Below are 20,618 nucleotides of genomic sequence, written 5' to 3' on the forward strand. Positions count from 1 at the left end.
CTGCAGCGATAAAACACAAGCTCAGTGTGATGATATGTGATACAGCTTTTGGTAGGGGGCTTTAGCATTAGTATTAATTCAGAACATCTTAACCCGGTTTTCCCCAACATAACATAATAATAATCATATAGATTCTAAAGGACATTTACTAAAAAAGTGCATTGTCTCCTTAGTCCCGCACGACATTGTGAAATACAGTGACACTCATCAACAAGAAGTGATGCACAAAAGCGCCATCATGTGGCGATGTTCTGTAACACATATGGTTGTTGGTCAAATTCTTATGATTTAATAATACAACTCTTTACAGTAAAACACCCGTTTTTTAATTGCTTATATATATTCACCAATTGTAAAACAATTAATTGATTTCAATGCTGTTGTGATGTTTCACAGTAATCTTAGTCTGTAATAATATATACATAGAGTTTAATCCATAGCCGAAATATAATTTTTATAATGTTCTTTATTCATGGAGAACATTTTCATAGTGTTTTTGCTGCGTAGTACATATTTTAATCACATGGCCGTCGTGTTTTCTCTGAGGTTTTTGACCCTTCCGGTGCTCCGTAGTCCTTCCTCTTCTCTACCTGTTTAGTGGTTAAAGATGGCGGAAGCTCCTCCATGGCCCAGCCGGTTCTTCTGCCACAGATGCTCGGCGGAGATTAGTCCTCGGCTTCCCGTAAGTACCGCGGACAGAAAGCAAAGACGAAGACAACCAGACACGTGAAAATTACGGTGGCGTTGTCGTAACATTAATTTAAATTTAAATTGCGGCGGGGCCAAACTGATCGCATGCTAACGGCGTTAGCCCGTTTATCTCGCTCGCGCTATCCGGTGTTAGCTAGCTTGTTATCTTAAGCAGTGGATCCATCCGCGCACATTCACGAACTGCGTAGTCGTTACACACACAGCACTGCTATTATGCAATGTCAGAACACCATTGACTGGTTTATGAGTTCATTTATGAGGGGATTTTACGTGGTGTGTTGGCCTAACTGGTATGGTTAGCTAGCTTATATTATCTAGCAATAACTGGTAACTGTCACCCTGATCTAACTGTTAACTGTCACCCTGATCGCGTCCACTTCGGGTATTTATTTTATTAGAGAAACGCTGTCAAGACCAGTCTGACCTTGTGAGCTAGATTCTGAATCGCATGTGAACGATCCACCAGCAACAATGCCACTGCGTCCTTTTTTGTGTGTGTGTTACCATTCACTAAAGCACACAAGTGGCATGCCTGTCTGTCACGGGCTAGAATGATCCGTCATAGACCTGTCAATGTGCCCTTCACAATATAAAAAATATAAGCCTTAGATTTCGGGTTATTTTGTCATTTTTCAAACCATATCAAAATACAGCTGATTGACACAGTGTTTCTGTCAGAATCAGAGGTTAGAGCCATCTAAACAAAGAGAAAAGACACTCAGTTGGTCTTCTCAGCTGTTTTTGGTGATCAGCTGATAAAGTTCCCTTATCAAATAGTGGCAGCTTTGCAGGCCACGTTCAATAGTGTCCCAAATAGAAGCCATCAGGGAAGAGGTGACGGGTTAGCAAACGGCCACCTGCCAAATACAAGGTAATCGTTTGCTGTGACAGGTAAACATTCCAGATTCAGATTCAGACCCTGGAAGGCAGCCTATCCTCTCTTGGTCAGATTGTTGGTTTTCCAGGAGAAGATTGTCTGCAGTGTGTGCTGGAAAAAATGTGGCGCTTTATTTACTTGCAACATACTGTGACACACTAATAGGCTTTTTTTTAAGTCACAGGTTTACAGGATAAGTGATTCAGCTGTTTTTAGAATTGTATAGTTTTACATTTTGTACTAACGTGTCATTTGCATGTGCCTGCAATATTTCAAGCGTTGATGGTGAAAGAAAGAAAAAAAGAAAGAGAGAGAAAAATGTTATGCGTCTAATGTTCTGGTTTTACTCTCTTTATGTTTGTTTCCAGGAGTATACATGTCCGAGATGTGACTCAGGGTTTATTGAGGAACTACTGGAGGAGAGAAGGTGTGTATACATTTCCTTAATGAGGCAGCATTTATTTTACGACTTTGTAGTCTGCCACCTTCCATTATAATAATGGAATTCCTTAAATATTATTCCCACAATACTTTTTCTTTAAACCTCTGTTTGCTTGTTTGAACGCCTTCCTAACAGTTGTTACTCACCAACATACGCCGACCGGAGTCACATTCCTCAAACATACTTGGTCAAAGAAGCTGATTCTGACCATTTAGTATACAAGCATATTAAAAGCAAATGGTGTTATAATATATGTTGTTACTTGTGATAATCGATGCCATTGTGAAGCTGCGTGGAGCAGTCACAATATATATTGCTTTTTTTTTTTTTGGAGGCAGTTTAGTATATAATGTATTACTGTCTGTTCTATCCCTTTTTTGTAACTTTTGTCACAACAATTGTATCTGTTAAAATTGGCATCCCAACAATAAATTTCATGTGAAATCAGAAACTGAAGGGGCAAGGATAAAGGAAAGAAATAGGACACATTAATAAAAACTTAATTTTATGATTGGAAAGGATGGAAACAAAGACACATGGTGGAAAACAAATCTTTATTATCACTGAGTTGACACATAACTTTGTCAACTACTTGTCCTCTGTTTAGTGCCGACAATGGCTCCTCGTCTACCATCTCCAGCGGGCCCCAGAACCAGCAACCATTTGAGGTTTCTAACCGATTCTTTTCTCTAATCTCCATCACACACAACCTCTCTCTCTCTCTCTCTCTCTCCCACCCTCTCGCTCTCCCTCTCTCTATCTCTCTCTCTCTGTCTCTGTGTCCCACTACACCCTTGCATAATATCGTCAGAACAAAAATAGTTTCCATTTGCATTTTTTTTTTTTTTGCTGTTGGAAGTCACCTCTGGGTTGCAACAGAGCGCAGTTTATAGTGATATTATATTAAGTGATTGGGCTGTTTTTAACTTTGCCCAAAGAAAGGTAAAATTCTTCGCCTGATATGTAGTTTTAGATGAGTACTGTGGGATAACATTTTACTGAAACAGAATATGGCTGTGATGATGCTGTTATCTCAGTATACAAGAAGGTTCTGTATGCCAGCATGCATATCCTTTCGGTTGAAATCTGACCTAACTGTCAACAGAACTCTTAAGGCTCCAGGTGTGTTGTATTGTCGATAAACAGTGAATATGTGAAGTGAATATGTCGAGAAATCCCAAAGCTTCACTGGCTTCTACCACCAAGATTGCATAGTTTTATTGTGTGCTTTCATCCGTTTCTTTTCCCAGAATCCGGACCAGCATATGTTTACATTCCCTTCTGGCTACGGACAGTTTGCCCTGGGTGTCTTCGACGACCGCTTCGACTTTGGTGCTGGACTGGCAACAGAGGATAACAGGGATACTGAAAACCGACGAGAAAGGGAAACGGCATCGCGGCAACGATACGGTGCCAGGCAACCGAGGAGTCGTCATGGTTCGAGGCGACAAGCAGGGAGGCATGAGGGAGTTCCAACTCTAGAGGGGTAAGTAGTGCAGACTGTCACTTGTGGGACTCGAGTCCTAAATCAGGCTTGAGGACTTAATTAGTTCATTAAAAGATATTGTTCCACCTGGACCCCTATTTTTTTTATATTTTAATGACTAATGGGTACAACAATTTCTTAAATTTATCTGATGGAGGGAGAGACTGAGCATTCACTGGCTCCTGGCACTGGCTTTTAGTAGACATTCATTGATAGATTATTGTAATACATGTCTGACAACATTATGGAAAGGACCCTACAGAGTGTTTCTTACCTTGTTCTTGATCCAGTCCATCTGTTCGCGTTGAGAAGTTTCCCTCTGAAACCTCACGCCATCTTCTGTGCACCAACACAACGAACTCTGACTACACCGGTACATCTCTCTACAACTCTCACTCACGTTTCCGCCGTTGTCTTTAGGCAACAAGTCACATGATGCGATAACAAACGAAAGCTAACGGTAAGAAAGCCTTTATATTTCTCTGTAGGGTCCTTTCCATACATTGTCTATCAATCAGAGCCTTTCGATGGCTGTTAGGCGTCCTCCGTCTGCAGCGTTCACGATCAAAACTATACCAATTTAAATAAATAATAAAAAAATAGGTTCCTATTGCTGACTTGGACACAAACACATGGGCAAATAGGGTCCAGGTTGAACAATACAGGTTACCCTTTAGTAGCAGTGCAGTTCATTCACTTGTTTCTCATTTCACTATCAATACGTCTGTATCATAGCTCTGTCTTCTTTTTTATAGAATCATCCAGCAACTAGTGAATGGAATAATTGCACCCACTGCAATGCCAAATATTGGTGTTGGACCCTGGTGAGTGTCTGAAAAACACTTATATTTAACCGGTAAACTAATCTTCATCCATCTTGGTTGTTCAAATGTTTTACTATTTTCTTAAAGGGGTGTTCTTCACTCAAATCCTATGGATTATGCCTGGGGCGCTAATGGTCTAGATGCAATTATAACTCAGGTATTTTTCAAAAAACCTTTTTAAAATGTTTTTAAAGTGATTGCTCTGCTTTTTCATTTAAATCTTTTCAACATTTTGGATGTCATAAAATATGCAGAAATATGCATCCAAACATGCATTTATGTTCTATCTTTTTCTCTCTCTCGTATTTAGCTATTAAACCAGTTTGAGAACACGGGACCTCCGCCTGCCGATAGGGATAAAATAAAAACTCTTCCTACAGTACAAATCACAGAGGAGCACGTTGGTAAGTTAAAACATAATAAAGTGTAACAGAATGTTTTGTAAAGTTTTTAATCTGATATCTTGGATTGTAATTGCAAATTTGCACAGCAGTGTAGTTTTCTTTAAAATGGATGGTTGCATGCTGCCATTATATTTGATTTATTCCAGTTTAAATGTAATGCAAGTATAATTTTTGCCAGACTGGCTGGCTTCATTGGGCTTTAGTTTTTGACACACAAACGTTTCTTTTGAAGCATCTCACCAGAGACAAGTAGCGGTCATGAATTATTCATTCTCAATTACTAAAACTGAAATGCATAATTCTGTAATAAAACATATGCTGGTGACACTGATAACTCAAACAGTACACTTATTGAATAATCAACCACAAGATGCAGCCTTAGTCTTATTTAAATCATCATCTGAGATTAGAACCTATTCAGTGTCTCGTCTCATTTGAAACTTTACAGTATCTATTAATAACTATGTATTTCTAAATGACATTGATGGTTCGTAATGTAATGTAACTATTGTTTTAACCCTCTCATCCAAACCGGCTTGATGTCGTACTTAATATTTTTTTTTAACATTTTCTAATCCGCTCTGTCTTTCAGCTTCAGGACTGGAATGTCCAGTGTGTAAAGAAGATTACAGTGTCGGAGAAAATGTGAGGCAGCTCCCATGCAATCACATGTTCCACAATGATTGCATAGTCCCCTGGCTGGAACAGGTATTCAACACCCTAATGCTCTCCCTACTTTAAGTACAAAACAAAGGCACCCTTATTATTTTTTGCCACTCACTCTCTCTCTCTCGCTTTCTCTCCAGCATGACACTTGTCCCGTGTGCAGGAAAAGCTTGTGTGGACAGAACACAGCAACAAACCCTCCAGAACTATCAGGGATGAACTTTACCCCCCCATCTTCCTCTTCCTCTTCCTCGTCCTCCTCATCTTCCTCGACCCCTCAGTCCTCAAGTTCGGCCAGCAATGAGAACTCCACTGATAACTCATAAGAGGGCCGCCGGTCCTCGTGGCCCTGCGAGCTGTTTATAGCTCCTAGGCTGCTGTCCTTCGGAGCGGCGACCTCCAGTCTCTCCCTGCAGTGGGGCAGAGGTCCGAGTGCATCTCGCCAGGAGCACTCGGGCCTGATTCGAGGGGAACTGATACGCCAGGTCCATGTCTTTCTGCCCGTCCTGTTGCTCCCATCGTCGACAGGGATCCGAACAAAGGAAAGGGCGGAGGCCCGGAGTGCAGCTTCTGTCAAGGAGGATGTAGAGAAGCATGGAAACTTAAAAAGGCTCGATCTGCCTGAATCACCTCACGCGGGAAGAGAGAATAAAGAATCCAAAGGTAAAAGACTCGGGACAACAAGACAGTCGTGGTTCTTACTTTTAGTTTCTTTTTTTAAAATTTTTTATCCAGACTGTGTGAAATGACCCACTTTTGCTAATGAAGCAAAAATAACTGTACATGTATTCCTTTTTATAAGTAGTATTCATATCTCACAGATGATATGATCCAAAGTGCACTGTAGTGCACTGTTAAAGGTGTGCACTTAAGTTGTTTCTTTTTGGTTTAGAATGATGCTACTTTTAAAAAAAATGTTTTTACCCAAAACAAAATTCCAATAGTTTGTGAAATGATAAACCTACAGATTACCTGACACCACACGGGTACAAATGTTTGCACTTGAAATGATGCGGTAAAATTGCAGTAATTCTGTGCTGTTTGGATATTGATGTGGATTTTATCACTAAATTACGCGCATACAGATTTTGTTATCTGCAAGCCTAAAACACTCAGAAACATGTCAGTGTTTTGGGATTTTAAAGTAAAGGTAAATTAAATATTTTCTGAAGTTGCCAGTTGACTATTGATTTGCAGTATGATTGTGTCAACCAAAAAAAGTGATATGAAAATAAAGCTGTTTTTGGGTGCTACCACTCAGAATTTGTGTGTGTGTGTGCGTGTGTATGTGTGTGTGTTTGTGTGTCACTCTTTTAAAATTGATTTGTACGCATCAGCAGTCATGAAAGACATCTGTTTGCTGCACTTAATGTTTGATGCTGTGGTTAGATACTCGATTGGAGTGCAGTTTAAAAATACATTAAAAGGACAGTAACCAAAATGTAGTAAATAGGACAGCAAATAAGCTAATAGCCACTTGTTCGTCCTAATGCCAAATAATTCAACTTTTATCGGCAAACAGGCAAAAGTATGAGCTGTGCTGTTTCGTGTTCCCCAGTCTGAATTATTAGTCCCTTTAGTGACATCGTGCAGACACGTTGAACTACCAAGCACCAACCAGAGAACAATGACATAGATGAGCACCGCTGGAAGTGATTTCAATGCATAATGCAGTTCTGAGATTTCAAAGTAAGCCCTTGGTCGAAAGGCACGTCTATAGTAAACAGGGTTTCTATTATATCGTTAAATGAGGTACTTTTCTTTTAAATGTTATCAATAAGCGAATGCTTTCTGCTTCCTCTCATTGTTTAGCCTTGCACGCATGTTTCCTCTATATTGTACCTCTTCTCCTCTGGGGTTTGGGTTCAAGGGCCTTTTAATCTGAGGGGATTGTTACGAACAGAACATCAGTCTCTCTCGATGACGAGTGGATACACTTGATTCATAGTTATGAGTTTGACTTTACAATGTGAAATAGATTAATATCTGTTTAATGGGAGCTTCATGCGAGCATTTGTGCCTCTTTTATAGCTATGTCCCTTGAGATATGGTCAGCTTTTTTTTTATATTTTGTTACTACAGATTCAAGTCTTAACTTAAGTTGATTTAGAGTTTGTGAACCTATGAAAAATAAGTGAAAACAGTTAAATATATTTTCAGTAGGTTGGCAGCACTTTAAGAAGCAGTGGCACGACATATCTGGGTTTGTGGATTTCATATTTTTCTTTTATTCATAAAAAAAACCCACATGTTTAACATTTACACATCACCACTTCTTTGACAATAACATCACAATTTAGGAAGTTACAGAGAATAATATATATATTTTTAAAGCATAATTTCTTGTACATGTTCTCAGTGTACGAGTTGACTGGTAGAAATCTGAAATTAATTCACAAACAGATTTTCAAGTTTCCTTTGGACTCTAAAACTGGTCACCAGGAATTATTTTTTGTTCCCTCTACACAGATCTGTGGCAACTACCCGCACAAAAAGATTTCTTGCATCACCACATTTTCTAATTAAGTGTCTTTACATGTACAAACTCCAGTTGTGATCAATCTAAAATAAAACAACCTAGATGTTTTGTGTGAATGCTGTGCTGAAACCCATAGACTAGAATCTTGACCTTGACCACTGTGACATTTACCCGAAGGAGGAAACTTCGTAATTCAGTCTTTAAATATTGCAGGCATTTTCTTTCAGTCTTTGCTCTCACACATTGACAACCGGGTGACTTTCCTTTTGACACTTTAGTTTCAAATGGCGTATGTGCATTTTAAACCTGTGACTGTGCGATATAAAATGTGTTACTTTCTAGAAGAAAAGCGCTACTTAAGAGTGACATAATTATTATTGTATGACTTATGACGTATTTGACGTGACCACGCCCCTAAACATCGCGTCACGCGTACGTGCTGTCCAGGGCGTGTGCAACCAGAGGACGACCGACTCCCAAGCGGAACGATCAGCTCTCTCATCGCAGCGGCAAAGAGGAAGCACAAGATTCATCCCTGTCGTAGCTAGCGTTGCGTTCACTCGACGATTGAGTTAGCGATAAAACAATTATCCACCATGAAGTTGTTGTGGGCTGTCAGTGCCCTGCTGTTGAGCTGTTGGCGAGCCAACGCGTCCACAGGTAAGAATTGTGTGTCAGCCATGTTGGTTTGAAGATGTAACAGCTAGCTCGACTTTGTCCTGAACACGAGCGTTTAATGCTAAAATGCTGTTTCCGATACTTGCACTGTTAACTTCCCGGTAGTTGTATTTGTCAGACATCTTTGTTCGTCGCGGCCGTTATTCCAACGTTAAGTAAGAAACCGTCACAAACACAAGCGGCATTTTGGTACTGTCGCTGGCAAAACATTTGGCTAATTTGCACTCGCAGAATTCCTTTCGGACGATAAAACGACGGTTTCGTGACTACACTTTTAAAAAAAAAACCTTACATGACGCGAACTCCATTTTTCTTTTGTATTTTTCTCGTGTTAACGAGTGTTATTGGTCACATGAGGTCCAACGTTAATAGAAAATATGTGGAACAGTTGTGTCCACGGACGGTAATTAGTTGCGTAACGCTCCAAAGGGAATGCCGGCCGTTGGTAATTTAACGTGACGTTAACCGTCGTTTTTTACGTTACACCATTTATCTTTTGACTCTGTGATCCAGTTGGTCGGCTCCACGTGATGGACCTGGTCCTCCATTGAGTAATGTTACGGGCGAGGGGCAACTTGTTATTCACACACACACGCACGCACACAGCTCTATTTGCGTGGTTACAGTGATCACAACCTGTTATTTGTTGGCTGTGTCACGTGACGTGTGTCAGCATTGAGACACTGGCTATTATGGAAAATATCGTGGATCAACATCAAAACAAGACGGAATCACTGGGATTTAGGTGGGAGCAATATTCATAGGGCTGCCTAATTACTTAAAAAAATACAATGCATAAAACAATGTTAATACCAAGGGGACTGAATCGGTTGTAATTGTACTCGCATGTTAGTGTATTGTGTTTTCACGATATTACCACTTTTTACTACATTTTTACCCACTTAAAATATAATGTTCATGTTGCTGTGAGCTTTATTTGCCGAGTTGAGTTTTACCACTGAAGGAGTTACTCATAATCATTTCCAAATGTTCAAACTGAGTCATTTCCCTCCCGTTTTTGGATCTCAAGGCTGATAGCTGAGCGAGTACAGCTTTTTGAGTTCCCAGCTGCTTGACCTGCTCTCACCTAAATCATCCTTCAATGACAAAAAAGCCTGCAGTCTACAGTTGCACTGGCTGTGACAGGTTGTTGGGTGTTGACATCCTCGTAATGGTGACAAATATGTGTTACACCACACTGAATTATCACATTAGATAAAGTGGGCTGCTTGGTTTGTGCACTCTAAACGGATCTAAGAGAGAGGAAATATGTCAATACTTTTTGACTAGTATTACAAGTGGCCCGAAGATTACATCTTTTAGTCTTTGTTTTTAGCCTTTTTCTTTTTATGAAGATAAAACATGTATCCAAAGTGTAGACTTGTTGAAAAATAAATTGTAACAAATCCCATTCTACCACTTTAGAATGGGATTTGTATATTTTCCCTGTTTGGTTAAAGCTATTTGTATTCATTGCACAGGCATCTTGTATTTGTTGAGTATATGTAAACATATAATATCAACTATATTTCACACATAGCTGGTTCTCATGTTTAAAGACCAGAGGTCGAAAGGCAGTAAATTTGAGGATTCATGTGGTTAACATCTATTTACACTTTGGACAAGGGCCATGCCTATATTTAATTTTGAACTTTCATTCAGCATATGCCACGAAGGTGACCTTAGATAGCATTGGTGGAAGTCACTAAGCAAGAAAGGTGAAGCATGTGGCTGTGGCTCTTGTTGACAAATTCACACGTCTGCCTGTTTGTTTTAGTCTTTTATTGACATCTGCTGACAGTGTTGATTGGAATAGTTTTGAAACTTAAACTTCTCCAACAGAAAGTTCAATTTATCTTAATCAAGGGAATGTAGGATAATGCGAGTTGCTGGTTAGATGTCGTGGATTCACTCATTTTTCATATTCGTGCTAGGTGTGCTGTGTCCAGCCCTTTTTTTCTCTGCTTGTTGTTATTTTAGGATTTTTCTAAGCGGAGGAGAACAAGCTGGCTGTGCCTTTTTAGCCTGTAGCGTGAGAATGTTATTTTTCTCTGGACCCACCAATTGTATTCGCCCCCCTCCCTTTGAACACCACTGAGTGGCCAAACAAGTCCCCCAGCCTGCTATGAATGTGGAGAGCTCTGATACTGGGAAGGAAACAAATGTGTAAAAGAAGTAAATCCATCAGAAAGTGATTCTATATGACATAAACACAATAGTCAGTGGTTTGTGATCATTAATGTCTAGCCTAAAAACAAGTCGACCATATTGTTGTTCTCACGTAAATCAATGGAATCATCAATGGAAAATGCTGAACGTTTGCCTTTCAGTGGGGATTTGCCATTTTGACTTCCATTTGCATTGATGACATGTCCATTTGCCTGCATGAAATCATTGGCAGAATTTTCTTAATAGTAGTTCAACTCCCTTATCACAGCTGAGTGACACGAGGCACAGCCGAGAAAAGACACCAGCCCAAAATGCGTGCATGTCCTGAACCTTTCATGCATTTTTAACTTGATTTTATTGTGTGTTTTGTTTTTCATTTCAACCTCATCTGCTTTTATTTTCATGTCCTTCTTCATTCATTGTTTGGATTTCATGGGAATGCTATTGGATGCTTTACATGTTTTTCTGTTATCTTTTTTTTTTTTTTTGTCGTTGCTGCTATAATGGCCTTTTAGGGATGTCTTGATTAAGAATTGTTGCCCCCTAGTCCCAACCTAAATTATTGAGTAATTGCTTTTGAAGCCATTAAACAGAACAAACACCTATTTAAAGGAATTTAATTTGGTAAATCACATTGACATAAAAGTCCACCAATAACACATTCAGCTTATCACAGAGATGGTCACCCAAACCTAATAGGATTCTACGGCCATTGACGTAAATGAAAGGGCAAAAAGTTAAAAACACCTCTTAGTGGAATTTTTAACTTTGTAAAATGAATAAAAAATAACCATATAACCGCAACACAAATTCCAGCCTCCAAAATGATTGTAACATTGAGTCAACATCTTATTAAATCTATTTAAACCATAATAATAAAGAATGTATGTAATAAATTATGACTTAAGTGGATGGCTTGATGTTGTCCTCCCATATTATCTGACTCAGCTCTGTTTGTCCCTAATTGCTTTCTATGCAAATTTCTTTTTTTCATCTTGATCAGTTAGAGTACCAGGAAAGATCAAACATTTTCTAAAAATAATTGGATGACAATGCTGCTCTGCTTGTGCATACTTTCATATTTTCATTTCATTTGTGTTTTATTAACTTTCTTTCTTTTTCTTTCTTTTTTTCCTGTCTGCTTGCCTTTCTTCCATCGCGGCCTTTTTTTTTTTCAATCACCAATATATTAAATCCCCTGGCTTGCTTTTTAATTTAAACCCACCACGTTAAATATCTACTTACTGGGCTCACTGTAAACGGTGCTCAGCGGGCTTCATCAAGTGTCCCCTGTCTCGGATGAAGCTGGTCAGTGACAGCGCAGAGCTGCACTGTGAAGTGATAGGGAACCCCATCCCCGAGGTGCAGTGGTGGTTTGTCGAGGGCGAAGAGCCCAACGAGACCTTCACCCAGCTCTTTGACGGGGCGCGGGATGGCCGCGTGCAAATAAATACCATATATGTAGCGCACTCCACAAGCACCATTCACCTCACGGGCCTCAGCCTCAACGACTCTGGCACGTACGAGTGCCGCGCTTCCAATGACCCCGACCGCAATGATCTGAAGAAGACGCCAAAAATCAAGTGGATCCGCTCGCAGGCAAACATTATTGTGATCGAAAGTGAGTGACAGAGGAGAAGCATGAGGAGACTGCGGTCAAATTAGCTTGGCTGTTATCTCCTCATTAGCCAAGAACTGGACATTCAGCTCCTGTTACTCCATGCTTCCCAGTCCAACACCCTCTCCCTCCTGCCTCACCCAGTATATTCGCTCTCCCCTCTCCAAAAAGCTCCAAGATTGTCCCGTAGAATCCAAACCTGTTGGTAAAGCGTGGCTGGGCCACTCCCTCAACCTGTATTACACACACAGAACATATCTTTGATCTGATGCCTTTTTTTGTTGTTCCCGTTTCAAGGCTTAGGTTTTTTTGCTTCTTCCATATAATACTGGGCATAAGGTTTTGAAATTTGTAAATGGCCTCTGAAGAAAAAAAATCTTTTTGATTTAACAAAGAGAAGATAAATAAATTATAGCATATGGCCACCATGTAAAATGTTTCTGAAATTGTTAAGTATAACTGGTCTGCTTATTTAGATTGGGATCTTGATGGAATGGGGTATTGAAAAAAAGGGGTGTCAGATTTTGATTAGTAAAGCTTTCTTGGTAGATATTTTTTCCTAGCATTTTCCTTAATTAATACTAACATTGGCATTGACCCTGGTTGTTGCTTGTATACCATTTCTGTGGCTTATAACCTACTAAACTGTAGGCACAGAAGATGGAAACTAATTATTAAAATTACACTCTCAGCCATGGGGGATCTTTCTGCCTTGTTGTCCAGTATTATTATTATTTTTAACGAATTGGTCAGTTTCTTCACCTAGTTAAAGCAAAAATAACCAAATATGTTGTTAAGAGATTGGCAGTAAATACTACCAATACTATTGAATTCTCCTCCTGTTGCTTCTTCTGCATGTTTTGAAAAGATCTTTTCCCCATGACCTTGTTGTTGACTACCATGTTCGATAGATTATCTCCTATCCTCCTCCTCCTCTCTCCCTCCCTACTGTTGATGTGATAGATCTCCCCATCTTGGGGGGATCTCTTTCCACCATTCTTGGAGAGTTCTGTACATTTCTTCAGAACTTGTACTTGTGTCTGATTTATTTCCTTCTCAAACTTGGCAAGTGGGAAGATAATGCAAAGGATTTAGTTGCTAATTCTGCTTTGATTTCCACTTGACCACTTAACACTCAACAGTTGTCTCAACAAACTCCCAATCTGTGTTTGTAAATGTAGATTTAATATCTATATTTTCAGCCTGGCTGAAAAAACATGGCCAGATTACGGTGCTGTCATCTCAGGGTTGAATTCTTGCACCCTGCCCACCTTGTACTTCTCTGCAATGAGGGCATCCACCGTGTCATTCATTTCTATAAAGACAACTCTTAAGTGTTATTAGCTAAAAGTTCTTAAACTTTAAATTTTTTGCACCCAGTGATAATGATACATTTCACGGCAATACCATCAGGTCAGTTATAAAGTATAAGGGTATTAAGATGACTATTCTGCCCTACAAAGTGTGCTGTAATTACATAATGCATAATAACATTGCAGATATAGTTTTCTGCCTTTTTTTCTGTAGTAACTGCAAATTTTAATTGATTTTCATGGAAAATACACACTTGCTTTATACATATACAACGGACATCAAATACACGTTAAACCACCAATTTTAACTAAATATGTAGTTACTGGGCTTTGCCTTTGTAGGGCAGCACTGATGTCTTAATCTGTAAAAACAAAAATAAAAAGTTTAATGCCTAATAAGATGGAAGTTTGTATTTAGAAAAGGATGATGAATAATTCATATTTCCCTCTGTTTCTCTGAAGCCCTAACAATCGTTGCTGAGCCTAACGAGGTCAGCAACCAGACCTCCGCTGTCCTCAGCTGCAACCTGACAGAGTCCTCCCTCCTCGTCAAGGGCTCCCACTGGGTGCACAACGGCAAGCTCATTGAAAATTCAGAGTCTGACGATGCCACCGCATCCACAGTCCTCCAGTAAGTAGCCACATCATCGAGTGCCGTGTGGGCGGATCTGCCCTTACAATGTCACAATAACTCCCCGCATCTTTGGATAGTGTGCCTTGAATCATGTTTGTTTTTTTTAATGCCGTTTTACCCGCTAGCTAGTAAAGCAGAATAATTCCCTGTGTATGTTTAAGACAACATTGCAGTTGGCTCGACTGTGTGAATAAACCAATCAAGAAAATGGCAGCCCTAGCTGGCTTAAATACTTTGAAGATGTCCTCTGGATGTTTTAGAAGACGTTTAGCCATTTCTCAGCCTTCATGTGTTGGACTTGCATGTCTTGCTGTAGTCCTTTTTTTTTGTTCTTCCGATAGTCATGCTGTCCCTTTTTGGCTCTGTTACTACAGTCAGTATCCATCTCTCTTCTCCAACACGCTCTCCCTCGCACTTTGCATCTTTGCTCGTCGGTCATTCCCTCCCCTCGCCACATTCTCGCTGGCTGCCTTCCATTCGCAGCGAGGCTCAGGGCGCCATTCAGGCGTTCACTGCTCTTGATGAGCAGAGAGATGGGCCGTGCATCCGTGCAGCTTTGCCGGTAGTCTTGGCAGCAGGGATAAGCGCCCCTAGCAGTGCGCTCACTTGCCCTGACCTTAATTCCCCATTAGGGCGCGCAGGCAGAATTGTACGGGACAGCAGCATAAAACAAAAGTGGGATTGTGATTACCAGGGGAAATTTGAAATATTTGTTGCATGGACAAGCAGCTTTTATTTATTTTTTTACCCTTGAGCATAAACGGGTTTGTTTGGAATTTTCTACTTGTCTTTGTGGGAAAACTAATTGCTCTCATTAAAGTGGCTTTAACAGAATTGCTCACAAGTCACCTCCTGCTATGCTATATACAAGGTCTGTGTTCTCAAATCCTTCTTTCTTTTTCTTTCCACAGTTTGGACAAGATCACCCACAGTTCTGGGGGAATTTATGAATGTGTGTTTCGCACCGAACCAGAGATGAAGAAGTCAATTGAAGTCAAAAGTAAGTAAGTAATGTAATTAACATCACATATCAAAGGTGAGTGGTCATGTTTACATTGGGGTTTTAACTTGATTGCAAAGTTTATGTTTTTATAGTTACAGATTAATGCCTTGCTATAAAATATAGTAGTAATAACAGTAGTAGTAATATTCAATGTCAAATGCAGCCAATTTCCTGGAAGCATCATGTGCTGTTCTGTGTTTCCATTAGCAATAAGCACTGCTAATCCTGAAGACCACAAATTAACTGTTTAGAGAATTGATAATGTGCCAAATTCTGCTAAAAACTGTGTGTCATCTGCACATGCAGCAGATAAGGGAATACTCCTGAATACATTATTATGTAAAGGTGCCTTTTTGAGGCAGGATAAGCAATTATGGCAGAGTTAATTTATTTATATAAACTTTCACGTTCTAATTTGAATGTTTCTCCTCTTGCTGTAGCACTTCCCCATATTGCTGCCTACAAGCACTCTGAGCACGGCAATGAGCAGGACAAAGGGGTGCTGGTCTGTGTGAGCCAGAGCTATCCAAAGCCCACCGACTGGACCTGGTTTAAAGAGGAAGATGGCGTCCAAAGGGTACGCGTCTCTTACGCTTGTAATTCTAAATATCTTTCAAATTCTACAGTTATGTTTTTGATCCGCAGTTCTAAACCAGGTGACTAACTCCCTCGATAACAACCCACAGCCTATCAGCAACGGCACCACCGACAAATATGAGATCAAGAGCACCGTTAACAAGACCACTCTGACCATCAATGTCCTGAGCATCGAAGAAGACGTCGGCGACTACATCTGCTCCGGAACCAATGAACTCGGCACGGCCAGTGACAGGATCCACCTGCGTGTCCGCAGTCGGTTGGCCGCCCTGTGGCCCTTCCTCGGCATCGTCGCCGAGGTCATCATCCTGGTGACCATCATCTTCATCTATGAGAAGAGGAGAAAGCCCGATGAGATCACCGACGGTACGTAGGCCACGATGCCTCCCCGGCTACGTACAGTACATGGGGTTTGAAGCAGGGATGGGCAATTCTTTTTCCCAAGGGGCCACATGAGAAATTGGGACCGTTGTAGAGGGCTGAACCAAAAGGCTGAACTTAATTCTGCTCAATATGAATTTTTATTACTTTATAAAACAGTACATTATGTGGTTTTGAGCTGCTACTGGTAAGAATACATGTTAAAATAAGACTGTGAAAATATACTTTGAAAACCTTCACAAAATACATGAGATTTATGCTAAAGATCAGCAATTGATTAACTTTAAACAAAAGCAATTAGTGCTTTTGATATTCTTCAGTTCAGTTTTTCTTACTCGGTGAGAAAAATCCAGTCTGTGTTGGTCTTGAACAAATGCCCTGAAGTCTGGTTGAATGTTTGAGGTGACAGGTGATCAGTGAGAGAGGATCTGGTTTTGTTGAACTTCATCCGTGAGAATGTTTCTCCTTTTCATCTAACAGTTTGTCAGCATCTCAGTGGCCCACTTACTTGGCGCTGAGGCTCACCAGTGGTTGAGAATAGCTGTGAGATTATCCAGCGGAACGATCTGAGTATAAGGGTACGAGTATAAGGGTACACGCTCTGTTTCAGAACGGAGAACCCCACAATATGATGAGCCTGCTTTGGGAATAAAGAAGAAGAAAACAAACATTCTGTGGGTCAAAATCAACATCCCATTCATTGTTCATGGTGCAGGAAAATGTTGCATTAGATTTTAAATGCTAACAGAACCAGCAGCGCTATAGGAAACATTTGCTATTTCAACAACATCACATTACAGATGGCCCTTAACACCGTATTATTTAAATGATTGATGTGATATAGATGAAAGCTTGCTGAGATAATGTGATATTGATGTCACACGAGCAGCTAGATGGAGAATGTGTCACTCTGTTGGAGTTCTTGGGACTACAAAACCATTTGCTGTTGTGCAGTGGCGTTAAAGAGTGAAACTTCTCTCTTCCCTTGTAAACAATCTTTGGTGGAGTGAGGATTCAGCACGCCAACCGGCCATCAAGTTACAAACTTCTCCTGTGGTTTCTGGCTTTGAGAGGCTCATGCTCACACATAATGATGGAACTTTCCTCAGTCATGTAAATAACTTAATTTAGGTGGGATGTGTAGACTATAGGTGCATGCATTCAATATGAACCGTTTTTGTTGTTTCCATTTTAAAAATAAAGATCAGGAGCTAGCTTCCCACTTTTGTATAAACAAATCTGTGACGGCAACTTTTTTTTATTATTTACATTTTTACTTCTCTGTTCGCTGCTGATTTTGCATTTTGGTAAGTGGACAACGCTGCATGTCGGACTGAAGTGGTTGAGCTGAGGTGACCGCGTGGTGGGGGAGGGGAAGCTATGGGTGTCTGAATGAACCGCTTTCATAGTCGCCACTTCTAAGAGGAATGCGCTCAAAGATTTGGTCACTCTTTCACTGGCCCTGCAACCGAGCGAGCTTTAAAAGTTCCACTGGCACTTTTCTATTGTTCCCTGTTTTTTTTAAACCATGTGTTTGAGCCAATGAAAGAGTCGAATGAGACCCGTAAGCTAGTGTGACGGTTTGACATAATGGACTTGATAAGGTTGAGAAGTGAGACGTTTCGGCATTCTGTCTGCATGCCTCTCTGCATCTTGTACTTTCATGCATGATATCTGATAGGCAACCCTCTTCTCAAGGTCAGTACATCATTTACATTTGTCTCGTTCACCATTTTGCCACAAAGAAGAGCCTCACTCTGTCAATAAGTGCTCTTTGCTCCGGTGTGAACTCGGCCTCTGAACCTGCCAGCTGTACGTTGGCTCGGCCAGTTCAGAGGCCTTTTTGATTTTTGCTCTTGAATACAGCGACTGCAGTGTCATTTTTTGTTGTTGCTTGTGCTGCATGAGCCTCTGTGACGCTAAGGGACTCTGGACCATGTGCGGAAATGTTCAAATGTTACCCCCAGTTCTCCTACAGAATCGTACAGCAGTCTGCCAGGGGCAATGTGTCTTTTTCATACACTAGGATTGCGTGTAAATAATTTTCTGGGGATTTAGTCGTGTTATTCATTGTCAGACGGGGGGAGGGAGGGCATGCTTCAGCTCATGTTCAGTTAACCTCATTGGAGTCGCGTTGCAGAGGATGTCGTGTTCTAACATTTGCTACCATCGTCTATCGGGGAGGGGAGAGGGGCGAGTTTTGCTCACACGAGTAACGGACTCTTAACTGACTTGTTTTTTTGTTTGTTTGTTTTGCTCTTCCTCCATTGACCGTTGACAGATGACGACTCAGGAGCTGCTCCTCTGTAAGTACAGCCAGAAGCTCATAGCCTCATGGTCACCAAAGGATTTTGTCTTTTTTTTTTTAAATCTATATATATAATTATGTTTTACTCTTGTTTCTTTTGTGTGTGTTTTTCTTTTAGGAAGAGCAATTCTACCGAAAATGACAAAGACAAGAATGTGAGGCAAAGGAATTCCAACTAAAAAAAGGTGAAAGAGGTGAGTGAAACTATGACCTTCTTCTTGAAATCTACCTGCCCGTGCGATCTACCCCTCAACATGGAAACAGTAAATAGGGAATAATGCAAAAAAAAGAATATAGGTTTTTTTGAAACGGCTATAATTCGTTTTTCACCTAACTTGTTAAAATGTGTTTTATTATTCTAGATGGGGACATCCAGATGGCAGTCCAAGATTCAGCTGTTGTGTGGCACATCCTACTGTGCACCCTGCGATTTTAAAAGTACCCTTTTGTGCTTAGGTGTTTCTAAATAAACTGTCGGATTTCTTTTTTTCTCTCTCTGTTTCTCTTCTATATTCTCCTCCATATTGTGCAGCCGCAGAACATAGTGTGAAGTAAATTCAGCTTTGAGGCCCCGGGGCAAATATTGCATGAGAGTTAAAAATGCCATGTTATAGGAAAGTGTGTGTGTTTGTTGTAAAATCATAAGCGGTTCATGTGAGGAACGCCTCTTTGTGGGGGGGTTTTCTGTTGCTTCCCACACTAACCTCACAGTCGTCCCTGTCTTTGCTTTTATGCTTTTATGATCGGGACTGGTCACTTGTGAAGCAGTGCCAGTTGTGTTCAGAGGATCTGAAACATTTCCCCATCATCAAACTTCACTGCCATTCTCATAACACCATTGCAAATTCCCCCTTTCCGTAGTTTTTATACTTTGCCTAAACACGAGTGTAATGCAGAAATGATGACGATTTAATGCAAAGTTTCGTTGCCGTGAGAAATTACTTATTACCTTTTTTTTCCTCGAATCACATTTTAAATTGAAGTTTGAGTCACCGAGGTTTTTGTTTTGTTGCCAATGTCACATCCAGAATAAAATATATTGTTATGGACCAAGTGCGAGAGCTGTCTGCTACTTCTGTGGAACTTAAATACTGCGCACTGTTTCCATGTACTCCAGCAGATCAACATGTCACACGATGTTCTTCTTCTCTTCTCTCCCACTGGGATTCGAGACATTTTGTGTGCGATTGTTGGACCGTTGTCTCTGTTCCCCTCACTGTCGCCGATTCAGAAGCCATATGTTCCATTTGACCCGATTAGTGTTGTGATTGGATGTTACCACTACAGAGTTACACGGATATAAAAATAAAAAGACTTAGCCAGAATTGTGTACATTGTTGTACCATGGAACACCTTCATGAAACACCATCTGTTGTACAACCTGCACAAACTGAATAAAGGCATTTGATTTTACGTGTTTTATTACTTCTCGATTGAAAGGGTGATTTTACAATAGTGGTTCGAAACTCTGTACAGGAGGCCAAACATCTGCACTGTAGATAATCATCTGTTTGTGGGATTTACTGTCCTGCAAACATGTCAGTGTATCAATGGATAACTATCACACACACACCTGCAGTACAATAGGAGGAATCTCAAGCAGGACCTTATAGTCTCACTGAATTATGGCGTGCATTTTCTGAGGTTGACGATATCGGTATGGCTTTATTCATGGACGTCATACCAAATCTCTGTTTCAGGCCAAGGCAGACTGTCAATAACAGCCAATAGAAAGCCTGTTTTTATCAATAGAACTGTGGACATGTCTCGTTATCTTTCCTTCGTGTGAAAGATGGTTAAGAAGTAGATGTATCTTGGTTTATGGAAGACCGATGTTTATGGGATGTGTTGATCTGCAGCAGAATGGTAAGTTATAAATTGGACTGCAGCTAAAATTTAATAAATAATGTTCTTTTTAAAAAAAAGGATTTGTGGTGGTTGAGGGTTCTCCCAAAACATAGAGAGTAAAATCCCCCTGATGGGTAGAAAAAGGCGTGTTTCTCAGGAGAGCGTGTGTGCAGTGTGTGT

At 40.4% G+C, this 20,618-nt stretch overlaps 2 protein-coding genes across 2 annotated transcripts; both read left to right on the forward strand.

Moving 5' to 3' along the window:
• Positions 1–581: 581 nt before the first annotated feature.
• LOC137794394 (E3 ubiquitin-protein ligase RNF126-like) lies at positions 582–6,094 on the forward strand. Its single transcript, XM_068591113.1, has 9 exons — positions 582–682; positions 1,957–2,015; positions 2,638–2,698; positions 3,281–3,516; positions 4,272–4,340; positions 4,428–4,497; positions 4,651–4,744; positions 5,337–5,452; positions 5,551–6,094. The coding sequence occupies exons 1-9, from the start codon at positions 608–610 to the stop codon at positions 5,734–5,736; spliced, it is 966 nt and encodes a 321-aa protein (XP_068447214.1). The 5' UTR covers positions 582–607; the 3' UTR covers positions 5,737–6,094.
• Positions 6,095–8,333: 2,239 nt separating this feature from the next.
• On the forward strand, positions 8,334–20,003 carry bsg (basigin). The gene is made up of 8 exons (XM_068591258.1): positions 8,334–8,549; positions 14,130–14,298; positions 15,213–15,301; positions 15,745–15,881; positions 15,991–16,267; positions 18,564–18,588; positions 18,709–18,784; positions 18,953–20,003. The coding sequence occupies exons 1-7, from the start codon at positions 8,486–8,488 to the stop codon at positions 18,767–18,769; spliced, it is 822 nt and encodes a 273-aa protein (XP_068447359.1). The 5' UTR covers positions 8,334–8,485; the 3' UTR covers positions 18,770–18,784; positions 18,953–20,003.
• The last annotated feature ends 615 nt before the right edge of the window (positions 20,004–20,618 follow it).

Source organism: Clinocottus analis, unplaced genomic scaffold, assembly GCF_023055335.1.
Source record: "Clinocottus analis isolate CAN_PGR_092001 unplaced genomic scaffold, fCliAna1.0.p SCAF_25, whole genome shotgun sequence".
In the NCBI taxonomy this organism is placed as follows: domain Eukaryota; kingdom Metazoa; phylum Chordata; class Actinopteri; order Perciformes; family Cottidae; genus Clinocottus; species Clinocottus analis.

Excerpts from the sequence above, each read along its gene's own strand:
- bsg (XM_068591258.1), top strand. The coding sequence starts at position 8,486 with ATGAAGTTGTTGTGGGCTGTCAGTGCCCTGCTGTTGAGCTGTTGGCGA. Across the intron at positions 15,882-15,990 it reads AGGAAGATGGCGTCCAAAGG|CCTATCAGCAACGGCACCAC; the intron begins GTACGCGTCTCT and ends AACAACCCACAG. Across the intron at positions 16,268-18,563 it reads GCCCGATGAGATCACCGACG|ATGACGACTCAGGAGCTGCT; the intron begins GTACGTAGGCCA and ends GACCGTTGACAG.
- LOC137794394 (XM_068591113.1), top strand. The coding sequence starts at position 608 with ATGGCGGAAGCTCCTCCATGGCCCAGCCGGTTCTTCTGCCACAGATGC. Across the intron at positions 683-1,956 it reads AGATTAGTCCTCGGCTTCCC|GAGTATACATGTCCGAGATG; the intron begins GTAAGTACCGCG and ends GTTTGTTTCCAG. Across the intron at positions 4,341-4,427 it reads AATATTGGTGTTGGACCCTG|GGGTGTTCTTCACTCAAATC; the intron begins GTGAGTGTCTGA and ends ATTTTCTTAAAG.